The following is a 12,544-nucleotide window of genomic DNA, read 5'->3' on the forward strand; positions in this document are numbered from 1 at the left end:
ATATCTTATTTATTTACTTGCTTTTTACTGTCCACCTTAAGGACAGGAATGGAATATTTTAGATCCAAGTTTGGTTGACTCCACAGACATAGAGCCCACAGAAACAGAGGGCTCTTCCTCTGAACAAATTTGATTGTAAATATTTTTGAGGAAAAAAAAATTTTCTCAATGTCCTTAGAGAAATCACAATTTAGTTCTAACAAGAAAATATAGGTGGAGTTGTTAAATTAACTGTAACATAAATTATAGTAGAGCTGATATCTGATAAAGGTATTTGGTCTGCATGGAATAAGTGCAGAAAAGAGCTGGACAAAAACAATTTGCCAGTTCTCAAAAGAATATACCCTACTCATTTGAAATGGCTGGTCTCAAATTCAGTAGAAATATATTTTAGAGTAGAAGATAACAATTCCTCTGGTTACCATACTATAGTTTAAAAGAGTTACTTCTAAAAGAACATCCAACTCCTTTTGTTCTTATTCCACCTTTACCACTATGATTTGGTCTTCTGTAATAATATCCACTAGAATGGTTAAGTCCTGTGCACATACATGCTCCCATCATAGATACTAACAATGGATGAATTAGTCAGAAGAGTCTACCACCCTCATTAGAAACCCATCCTGGATTTATGGTGTCTTACAAAGAGGTTCAGTCAACCAACATCAGCCAGCCCTACTGAGAAAAGTAGAGGGATCAGATAGTTACAAATTTATCAAACAGACTAAGAAATTATATACAGGAGGCCGGGCGCGGTGGCTCACGCTTGTAATCCCAGCACTTTGGGAGGCCGAGGCGGGCGGATCATGAGGTCAGGAGATCGAGACCATGGTGAAACCCCGTCTCTACTAAAAATACAAAAAAATTAGCCGGGCGTGGTGGCGGGCGCCTGTAGTCCCAGCTACTCGGAGAGGCTGAGGCAGGAGAATGGCGTGAACCTGGGAGGCGGAGCTTGCAGTGAGCCGAGATTGCGCCACTGCACTCCAGCCTGGGTGACAGAGCGAGACTCCGTCTCAAAAAAAAACAAGAAATTATATACAGGAACAAACATTGCTTTATTATTACCCGGGAGTTTCTTTCATTTTACCTTTAATTTCACTATTTGTTTTACTCTATAACAAACTATACTTCTTCTGAAATTAATAATAATTTGTTTCAAAAACCACAAAACATGTATTACATTCAATTAGCTTTAATGCCACGTTAGTTGAGTTTTAACTAGCTAAGAAAAACAAACCAGGCTGGGTGCAGTGGCTCACGCCTGTAATTCCAACACTTTGGGAGGCCGAGGCGGGTGGATCACTTGAGGTCAGGAGATCGAGACCAGCCTGGTCAACATGGTGAAACCCCGTCTCTACTAAAAATACAAAAATTAGCCAGGGGTGGTGGCAGGTGCCTGTAATCCCAGCTACTCGGGAGGCTGAGGCAGGAGAATCGCTTGAACCCAGAAGGCGGAGGCTGCAGCGAGCTGAGATCACGCCATTGCACTCCAGCCTCAGGGACAAGAGCGAGAGACTTCGTCTCAAAAAAAAGGAATAACAAACCATACTTGGAAAAAAGAAAAAAGTCTAATGGCAATCAAAAGACAGAAAATAACAACGGAAGTCAACAGCCTTACAGAACCAAGACAAAAAAGACAGGAAAACTATATCTTACCTCTTGAAAAATATTTAATGATGCTGATAAAGATGAACTGTCAAAGCTATGGGCAATCCTATTACACCAATTCAGCAGATCCCTTTAAAAAAAAAGAAAGAAAAGAAAAAACAAAGAAAAGACCACAGGCCAAAGACATCAAAGGCATCAGAATTTATTGACCCACTTAAGTCTGGGCATACCTGATAACTCTCTTCTTCTGACAATGCTTACATAAAAGGTATTTGGGAAACCAGTAAGTAAGGCTTCCCAGTCCTTCCCCTCTTTGTATTTGTGTGTAAAATTTAAAAACAAAACAAAAACAGTTCCCAATCTTCACCCATTCCAGGAAGTGACCTATCAACTCATTACTCTGCCATCCATGCCAGACAAGGTAGCAGGAAAGGAGGGGAGCAACCAAATCAGATCAGAATGAGGAGATGCCCATTTCCTTTTTTTTTTTTTTTTGAGACAGAGTCTCACTCTGTTGCCCAGGCTGGAGTGCAGTGGCGTGATCTCGGCTCACTGCAACCTCCACCTGGGTTCAGGTAATTCTCTGCCTCAGCCTCCCAGTAGCTGGGATTACAGGCACCTGCCACTGCACCGGGATAATTTTTGTACTTTTTTTTTTTTAGTAGAGATGGGGTTTCACCATGTTGGCCAGGATGGTCTTGAACTCCTGACTTTGTGATCCGCCCGCCTCGGCCTCCCAAAGTGCTGGGATTACAGGCGTGAGCCACCGCACCCAGCCAAAGCAACCTATAATTTCAAAACCTGACTACTTACTTCTAGCTGGTAAGAACCTTGAACCTAGGATGTAGAGGTTGGAGTGAGCCAAGACTGCACCACTGCACTCCAGCCTGGGTAACAGAGCAGGAATCTGTCTCATAAAAAAAAAAAAAAAGAAAGAAAGAAAAGAAAAAGTTGTTTAGTTCAGTACCTTAGAGATAATTCTCTTCCCTCAAGGGTTGGTCTTTTGTTTTCTCTTCTGGCTTCTGAAACTTCTTCAGGTGCCTGTTCACATGCAACAGAACTATCACTCCAAGAGTGATGTTTCTCTCCAGTAAGTTGGATGTAAATGTCAAGCAGGTGATCAACCACTGCCAATAGGCTAGGATATCTGCTCTGAAGAACCTGACAGAGGGAAAAAAAAAGAAAATTTAACAGCCAGCATGGTAATTTTTAAAAGCACACAAACTACTGTTGAAACTGGTCAGCCAAAAAATGGATTTCTCTATGAAATTTTTTCACTGGAGGACGGTAGTTCACAATTGTAATCCCAACACTTTGAGAAGCCAAGGCAGAGGAATTGCTTGAATTCAGGAGTTTGAGATCAACTTGGGCAACATGGTGAAACCTCATCTCTACAAAAAATACAAACATGGGCATGGTGGCGTGTGCCTGTAGTCCCAGGTACTCAGGAGGCTGAGCAAGGAGGATCATCTGAGTCTGGGAGGTTAAGGCTGCAGTGAGCAGTGATCATGCCTAGGTGACAGAACAAGACCCTGTCTCAAAAAAAGTAAATAAATAAAACATAAAAATAAAAATGAAACGAAATTTGTCAACTTTACCAAAAATAAGAACTTCCCCCTTACTCACTCCTGCTCCCACCCACCTATTTCACTCAATCATGATGATTTTCTTCCTACTCAGAACTCAGTTATCTGGCAATCTCACCATCTATAATACAGTTTCGGGGGTAGAAGTCATGTTAAAAGGTTCTCCAAGTAACCAAAATATAAGCAACCAACTCCATAAAGAATTTATTCATTAAGGAATTCTTAAATTACTATTTAATTTCAGACACAGCTCTGGTAAGGCCATTATGTAATTTCTCAATGAAAAGCATGTAAAAGAAGCAGGGTACAGTGGATCACACCTGTAATCCCAGCATTTTGGGAGGCTGATGTGGGCAGATTGCCTGAGTCCAAGAGTTCGAGACAAGCCTGGGCAACATGGTGAAAACCCGTCTCTACAAAAAATTTGCTGGGCAGGGTGGCACACACCTGTAGTCAGTCCCAGCTACTTGGCAGGCTGAGGTGGGAAGATCACCTAAGCCTGAGAGGTTGAGGCTGCAGTGAGCTGAGCACCACTGCAGTGCACCACTGCATTCTACCCTGGGTGACAGAGTAAGACCTTTTCTCAAAAAATAAAATAATAATAATAATAAGATATAAAATCAGTTAAGCTGGGCGTGGTGGCTCACGTCTATAATCCCAGCACTTTGGGAGGCTGAGGTGTGTGGATCACAAAGTCAAGAGATTGAGACCATCCTGGCCAACATGGTGAAACCCTGTCTCTACTAAAAATAAAAAAATTAGCCGGGCGCGGTGGCTCACGCTTGTAATCCCAGCACTTTGGGAGGCCGAGGCGGGCGGATCACGAGGTCAGGAGATCAAGACCACAGTGAAACCCCATCTCTACTAAAAAATACAAAAAATTAGCCGGGTGTGGTGGCGGGCGCCTGTAGTCCCAGCTACTCGGAGAGGCTGAGGCAGGAGAATGGCGTGAACCTGGGAGGTGGAGCTTGCAGTGAGCCGAGATCGCGCCACTGCACTCCAGCCTGGGCAACAGAGCAAGACTCCATCTCAAAAAAAAAAATAAATAAATAAATAAATAAAAATAAAAAATAAAAAAATTAGCTGGGCGTGGTGGCATGTTGTGGGAAGTCAGGGACCCCAGATGGAGGGACCGGCTGGAGCCACGGCAGAGGAACATAAATTGTCAAGATTTCATGGACATGTATCAGTTCCCAAATAATACTTTTATAATTTCTTATGCCTGTCTTTAATCTCTTAATCCTGTTATCTTCGTAAGCTGAGGATGTACGTCACCTCAAGACCACTGTGATAACTGTGTTAACTGTACAAATTGATCGTAAAACATGTGTGTTTGAACAATATGAAATCAGTGCACCTTGAAAAAGAACAGAATAACAGCAATTTTTAGGGAACAAGGACAGACAACCATAAGGTCTGACTGCCTGCGGGGTCAGCCAAAAAGAGCCATTATTTTTCTTCTTGAAGAGAGAGGCTATAAACGGATGTGCAAGTAGGGAAGATATTGCTAAATTCTTTTCCTAGCAAGGAAGATTAATATTAATACCCTGGGAAAGGAATGCATTCCTGGGGGAGGTCTATAAACAGCCACTCTGGGAATGCCTGTCTTATGCGGTTGAGATAAGGACCGAGATACACCCTGGTCTCCTGCAATACCCTCAGGCTTACCAGGGTGGGGAAAAAACTCCGCCTTGGTAAATTTGTGGTCAGACCAGTTCTCTGCTCTTGAATCCTGTTTTCTGTTGTTCAAGATGTTTATCAAGACAATACGTGCACCTCTGAACACAGACCCTTATCAGTAGTTCTGCTTTTGCCCTTTGCCTTGTGATCTTTGTTGGACCCTTATCAGTTGTTCTGCTTTATGCCTTTTGCCTTGTGATCTTTGATAAACCCTTATTAGTAGTTCTGCTTTTTGCCTTTTGAAGCATGTGATCTTTGTACCTACTCCCTGTTCTTACACCCCCTCCCCTTTTGAAACCCTTAAAAAACTTGCTGGTTTGAGGCTCAGGTGGGCATCATGGTCCTACCGATATGTGATGCCACCCCTGGCGGCCTAGCTGTAAAATTCCTCTGTTTGTACTCTTTCTCTTTATTTCTCAGCCAGCCAACACTTATGGAAAATAGAAAGAACCTATGTTGAAATACTGGGGGCAGGTTCCCCCAATAGTGGCATGCACCTGTAACCCCAGCTACTCAGGAGGCTGAGGCAGGAGCATCACTTGAATATGGGAAGCGGAGGTTGCAGCAAGCCAAGATCGTGCCACAGATTACAATTCTGGGCGACAGAGAAAGATTCTGTCACAAAAAAAAAAAAAAAGAAAGAAAAGAAAATGTAGGAAAAAATATTTGAAGTTTGTGGCCAGGCACAGTGGCTCACACCTATAATGCCAACACTTTAGGAGGCCAAGGCAGGCAGGTCACCTGAGGTCAGGTGTTTTGAGACCAGCCTGGCCAACATGGTGAAACCCCATCTCTACTAAAAATACAAAAAAAAGCCAAGGATGGTGGCGGGCACCTGTAATCCCAGGTACTTGGGAGGCTAAGGCATGAGAATTGCTTGAACCAGGAGGCAGAGGTTGCAGTGAGACGAGATCACGCCATTGCACTCCAGCCTGGGCAACAAGAGCGAAACTGTTTCAAAAATAAAAATAAAAATAAAAAATTGAAGTTTGTTTGGTATCACATATCTACCTATATACCTACATCAATAAAGGGAAAAGCATCTCTTCCATGTCTGAATGACCATTGACAATGCTTTGTCTGCCACTCTCCTAGATAAAGCACTGGGGAAGGGAAATCTTCCAAGTGAGACATACAAGGGAAGTGGGGCATGAGCGCAGTCAAGTGTAATATACTTCTTACTGATCTAGGATAACCACAATACTAGAAACTGAATCAATGTAGAAAACCTATAAAGTAACTTACCTTAATTCTCATTAATGCCTAGATCAAAATGTCCATTAAGTGTGAAAGACATTACTTCAAATCAACTTAGTAAAATGATCCTCTGTAGACAACTGGGAAAATTTGAATATAATCTAAGAATTCAATGATACTGAGGAATTACTGTTCATTTTACTGTGTATAATAATGTTATTGTGCTTATATATGAAAATGCCATTAAATTTTTAGAGATATATGCTGGGAGTTTGCTTTCAAATATATTAGCACAGAAAAAAAATAGATGAAGCAAATACAGTAAAATACTAGCACATAGACTGTAAAATTTAGGTTGATGAGGGTTCTGGTGGTTTATTATACTATTTCCTATTTCACATGGGAGCCACTGCACCTGGCCAGCATTGATACTTTCTAAGACCCACGTACCTCATTCAGTTCTCTCTTATCCAGGTTATCCAGGTGAATTTTGGTCCAATATTTGTCTAGCAAAGTAGCATGACTGTTTAGCGGTCGAAACCAATTTCCTCCACAGCTCAAGAGTCTACGTTTCAAAATAAAAAACACAGTCACACAAAATTCCAAATTTTAATCCTGAATTGTGCCTCTGGATATTACTTGCTGTACACTGTCTCACATAGGAAAAATATTCATAAACCCTTCTGTTTCCAGATACTACACTGTTGGACTTACAGGACAGATGACATATGAAAGGCTGACAGTTAACCCATGTTTGGCTCTTCTCCTAAGTAGTAGTGATAGTGCTTTAACCAAATATTTTCAAATCACTGCAAACAATTCTACAAGGTAAATGTTTTTATTTCAATGACAGGTTCCTCTTCCTTAAGGCATAAATAACTTCAGGAAAGAGAAAGCATAATCCAAGGCTCATAGCATTAACATTAAGTTCGCTGCTTGTTACCAGAAGCTACAGTACTTAAAACCATTAAAAATTTCCAGAAGAGAAAAAAGTAGAGAAGGAATATACATTAAACATACACTCTGGGGAAGGTACATGCTTATGCATAAGCCACTTAGTCCTCACAACTGTCCTGAGAGGAAGATGCCATTCTTTTCTTCTGACATAAATGGAAGAGAAGGAAAGAACGGCCCTTATACACTCAACTGTGACTGAAAATGGCAGAACTGAAACTTGAATTCAGGTTTATCAGATCATAAGTTTGTCTAACATCTCTCCACAATGCCCCAGGTCTTTCTGGGAAGTGTTTGAATCTACCAGGGAAGAACTTCACTATCTCTATAAATAAAATCAAGGTCAGCCAGGCTCAGTGGCTCATGTCGGTCGTTGGGAGGCCAAAGTAGGAAGATTGCTTGAGCCCAGGAGTTCGAGACCAGCCTGGGCAACAAATTGAGGCCTCATCTCTAAAAAAACATAAAATAAGACAGGCGTGGTGGCTCACACCTTCCAGCACTTTGGGAGGCTGAGGCAGGTGGATTGCTTGAGGCCAGAAGTTCGAGACCAGCCTGGGCAACATGGCAAAACCCCGTCTCTATTAGAAACACAAAAATTAGACAGGTGTCGTGGCACGTGCCTGTAGTCCCAGATACCTGGGAGACTGAGGCACAAGAATCGCTTGAACTCGGGAAGCAGAGGTTGAAGTGAGCCAAATCATGCCACTGCACTCTAGCCTGGGCGACAAGAGTGAGACTCGGTCTCAAAAAAAAATTAATTAAATAAAATAAAAATCAAAGTCTATCAAAACTAACAGTGCCAGGTACAGTGGCTCATGCCTGTCATTCCAACACTTAGGAGGCCACAGTGGGAGGACTGCTTGAGTCCAGGAGTTAAAGACCAGCCTGGGCAATGCAGCAAGATCCCATCTCTAAAAAATAAAAATAAAAATTTGTTTTTAGCCAGGCATGGTGGTGCACCCCTGTAGTCCTAGCTACTCAAGAGGCTGAGGCAGGAGGATCACTTGAGCCCAGGAGTTTGTGGTTACAGTAAGCTATGATCAAGCCACTGCATTCCAGCCTGGGTACAAAGCAAAACACTGTCTCTAAAAAATAAATAAATGTTTAAAACAAAAGTAACAGGATTGGGCCGGGCACAGTGGCTCACGCCTATAATCCCAGCACATTGGGAGGCCAAGGCGGCGGATCATGAGGTCAGGAAATCAAGACCAGCCTGGCCAACATGGTGAAAGCCCGTCTCTACTAAAAATACAAAAATTAGCCAGGTGTGGTGGCAGGTGCCTGTAATCCCAGCTACCTGGGAGGCTGAGGTAGGAGAATCGCTTGAACCCAGGAGGCAGAGGTTGCAGTAAGCCAAGATCACACCACTGCATTCCAGCCTGGGTGACAGAACGAGACTCCATCTCAAAAAAAAAAAAAAGTAACAGGGTCAGCTGGGCACAGTGGCATGTGCCTGTGGTCTCAGCTACTTGGGAGGCTGTGCTGGGAAGACTGCTTGAGCACAGAAGTTCAAGACCAGCTTGGGCAACACAGTGAGATCCCATTTCAAGAAAAAAAAGAGTAATTGGGTCTAGGAAGGTATTCCTTGAATACTATCGGGTTAGCTCCACACTCCATGCAGAAGTGAATGTTAACTGAGGTAAACACTAATATAATCATTAACTATAGAATGATGTTAGTTTCACTCATGGGCATTTAAAGACATTGAAGAAGCTGTGCAGGTATAGACTAGCAGTAAGAAATAAACCACTGCCTTCAGGTAATTTTAAAATGTAGGCAGGAATATATACTAAGCATGCTCAGTTTTCGTGCCTTTGTTCATGCTTATATCCAATTAATGTTTCAATTGCCTGAAATCTACCTATCATCACCATCATGGCTAGCCATTAACTGGGCATTTATTGTGACAGGTCTTTAGTACAAGTCATTTCACTTATTCTTTACAGCCACCATTTGAAGAAGGTATTATTAACCCCATCATAACCAGACAAGGTATACATAGGTACTAAGTACCAGTGTCAGGACTCAAACCCTGGGCTATCTGACAATAACCTCACCTCTGATTATTTTTTAAAACATGAAATAAGGTGAAGTGTTTTAAACTGGTTACTTATTTTTAAGTGGGGGGGGGAATCTCTTATTTTATAAATTATCTTCATTAAAAATAATCAGGAATGAGAAGGTTAGACCTGTTATCACTTCCAACTAACCTTGCTTGAAGTAGACCCAGAGAACTCTATTACAGGACTTCTGGCTCAGCATGTAGACTCATAAGTGGCTCCAGAGTGAAAACAGAAAGGTTACTAGTACATACCTCCTGGTTGCAAAAAACTGAAATCCAGGTGCCACTTTCAGACAGTCACCTCGGCCAGGAATCAAGAGCTCTCCATTCTCCAAGAGAGGGATCAGCACAGAAACCTAAATCAGGTAACAATAACCGCACTGATAAAGTAAAGCTATTAAGACAGAAGTAATCAAAACAAAACAACCCTCTCTCAAAATGACAGACACACCCTTAAAGCAAACTTCAGCTCTCATAGTCCAAACTGGGGTCAACATGCAGGTGGGAACGTCTGAATCACCTACACTCCAGCACAATTTATACACTCTACATTCACGAGTGCCTCCTATGGATCACAGCCAAGCAAGACACAAGAATACAGACGGGACCAAGGCTTTAGAGCCTAGAGGCTGATGGGAGAGGGCAGGCATGCAAATTCCTACACAGCATAATCAGTGTACCCCAGGAGTATACAAACTCATATATAAAGATAGAGGGGGTTCTGAATCAGAATAGAATGATTTAGAAGCAGGGCAGTGAAGTCTTCCCAGAGGTAGTGACATTTGCTGAATCTTAAAGAAGAATGAGCAGAAATTAACCAGGTTTGGTGAAAGAAAAATGGTACATACACTTCAGGCAGAAGTATGCAAGTGCATTTTTAAAAAACTGATAAATCTAAAAGCCATGGCACAAGAATTCTGTTATGTTTAGGGTAGAATGTGCATTAAGAAGCAGCAGAAAGATGTAAGGCTTAGAGATAAGTAATAAAAGGCCTCCTGTGCTGAGCTAAGGGCTTTGAACTTTTTCATAAGAGTTATCGAGAGGCTTTTAGGCTGAGAAGAAAAGAAATAATTCCATTTCTTTCCAGAGGAAAAACGGCCAAAAAGGACACTATTCAGGTAACAAAGGCAAGATAGATAGGTAGATAAAATAAGCCAGTGCTAAGACAGTGGGATAAGAACAGAATAAAGAGATAAGGAAAAGGCAATAAACTGTGGAGACCAACTGAATGAGAGAAGAGGAAGCGGTGTCTAGGGTTTAGAGTGGTAGCTTGTGGAGGAAAAGGTGTTCCCTTTGTTTTCTTTTGCCCACAGCAAAGCGGTGGGGTTTTTTTTGTCTTGAGATGGAGTCTCACTCTGTGGCCCAGGCTGAAGTGCAGTGGTGTAATCTCGGCTCACTGCAACCTCTGCCTCTCGGGTTCAAGCAATCCTCCCACTTCAGCCTCCCAAGTAGCTGGGATTACAAGCATGTGCCACCATGCCCGGCGAATTTTTGTATTTTTTTTTTTTTTAGTAGAGACAAGGTTTCACCATTTTGGCCAGGCTGGTCTCAAACTCCTCATCTCTACTGAAAGAAATACAAAAATTTGCTGGGCATGGTGGCACCTATTGTAATTCCAGCTACTGGAGAGGCTGAGATGGGAGGATTGCTTGAACCCAAGAGGCAGAGGTTGCAGTGAGCCAAGATCGCACTACTGCACTCCAGGCTGGGTGACAAGAGCAAGACTGTCTCAAAAAAAAAATAATAAAATAAAATAAAATAATTTAAAAATAAAAATAAAAATAAGTAAACCTAATGACTTCCCAGATAACCTGATATCTGAAAAAAAACTGCCCAAGAAGAAGGGCACTAAAAAGGAAAAAAACTCAACAAATATTTTTAAAACTAAGATGTGGTTTACATCTTAGTTTTATTTTTAAGTCTCCTTGGTAGGAGTCAGCCTTGGCTCTGGGCTTCTCAAGAAAACTGAGTTTCCAGCCCTGTAGAAGTGAACATTAAGACACCAGAACACAGTGATCAAACTGTGAGGCCCTGTCTGGGCCAATATCCCCAGAATATCTTTACCTCATCACACTCTAAAAACATTGATATAACACACACACTTATTTTCAGCTATTCCTTCCCCTTCATCTCTCCCTAAACACGCACACACACACATACGCAGGCAGACACTCTCTCTCTCTCTCTCGTTCTTTCATATCCAAGACAGAAAAGTCCATACACAGTTAATTTGAGCAGGTTCACCTTAAAAGAAAATTAAAACCAACCAGGCACAGTGGCTCACACCTGTAATCCCAGCACTTTGGGAGGCCGAGGCAGGAGTTCGTGACCAGCCTGGCCAACATGGTGAAACCCCGTCTCTACTAAAAATACAAAAATTAGCTGGCCATGGTGGCATATGCCTGTAATCACAACTACTCAGGAGGCTAAGGCAGGAGAATTGCTGGAGCCCAAGAGACAGAGGCTGCAGTGAGCCGATATTGTGCTACTGCGCTCCAGCCTGGTCAACAGAGCAAGACTCTGTCTCACGAAAAAAAAGAAAAAGAAAATTAAAACCAATCTCGGGAAAAATCTGTCCAAAGGAAGAATATTTCATCCTGCAATACATTTTTTGTCACTTTTCAGAATACAAAGGCAACATGGATTGTCTCAATGGCAAATTTCATGTATATAGAAGTGGTCTTTTTACAAACCAAAATGCAAATCCAGCAAATTTTTCTTAATTAAACAAAGGCAAGCACACTCTAATTACATCATCTCCTCCTTCACTTGTCCTCAGCCCACTCCTCTGCAGCTGCCACCACTAAGAAGCAGGATCTCAAAGTTCTCAATGTACATGTAACATGGCTGAGATGTTCCAAACCAGACCTGTTCTTGGAAAATGTTGATCTCATATTCAATTAAGGGAGGAAAATACTACTATGAAACTGGTCATGTAGTCAACTACTATAGGAAACAGCACAACCAAAATTTTATAGATTCTCTATCAAACAAGAAACCAGTCAAGTAATTCAGGACCACAAATCAGATCAGGTAAGTAACCATGAAGTACCTGCAACATACTATGTCTAATCAAATACATTTTTGTTTAAATCATCACCAGAATCACTATTAACAAAATGCTTTTCCAAGACAGGAAAATATATTAAGGGACAATGAATTTCCTGAGATGACATACCACGTCTAAGGGGGCATAGTCAATATCCTCCAGAAGGATCCAGTGGCCCATTGTGGCTGCCTGTGTCAGGGTGCCAGGCTGCCACACAAATTCTCCAGGAACATCTGTGCAGCGATACATCCCCAAAAGCATCTGCAGAAAGAAGATAAAGTAATTACTGAAAAACCATACCTATAGTGGCAATGCTACATCCTTTGATTAACTGTTAATCTTCTATAGGTAGGTATAAGTAAATAGGCACTTGAGGTTTACATAGGTTGGCCCCAACAGTTATAAGCA

The 12,544-nt window shown here is 41.9% G+C and overlaps 1 protein-coding gene across 2 annotated transcripts in view; it reads right to left on the reverse strand.

The window, feature by feature from the left end:
* Window positions 1-12,544, reverse strand: part of MDN1 (midasin AAA ATPase 1) — a 183,195-nt gene that overhangs the window by 140,682 nt on the left and 29,969 nt on the right. For both annotated transcript variants that reach the window (XM_055258756.2, XM_055258764.2), the window contains exons 7-11: window positions 12,266-12,397; window positions 9,340-9,443; window positions 6,522-6,636; window positions 2,576-2,769; window positions 1,657-1,738 (exon numbers count right to left, since the gene is read on the reverse strand). In XM_055258756.2, the coding sequence (XP_055114731.2) occupies window positions 1,657-1,738; window positions 2,576-2,769; window positions 6,522-6,636; window positions 9,340-9,443; window positions 12,266-12,397 (627 nt within the window). The remainder of the gene's footprint in view (window positions 1-1,656; window positions 1,739-2,575; window positions 2,770-6,521; window positions 6,637-9,339; window positions 9,444-12,265; window positions 12,398-12,544) is intronic.

This window comes from Symphalangus syndactylus, chromosome 2 (assembly GCF_028878055.3).
Source record: "Symphalangus syndactylus isolate Jambi chromosome 2, NHGRI_mSymSyn1-v2.1_pri, whole genome shotgun sequence".
In the NCBI taxonomy this organism is placed as follows: Eukaryota; Metazoa; Chordata; class Mammalia; order Primates; family Hylobatidae; genus Symphalangus; species Symphalangus syndactylus.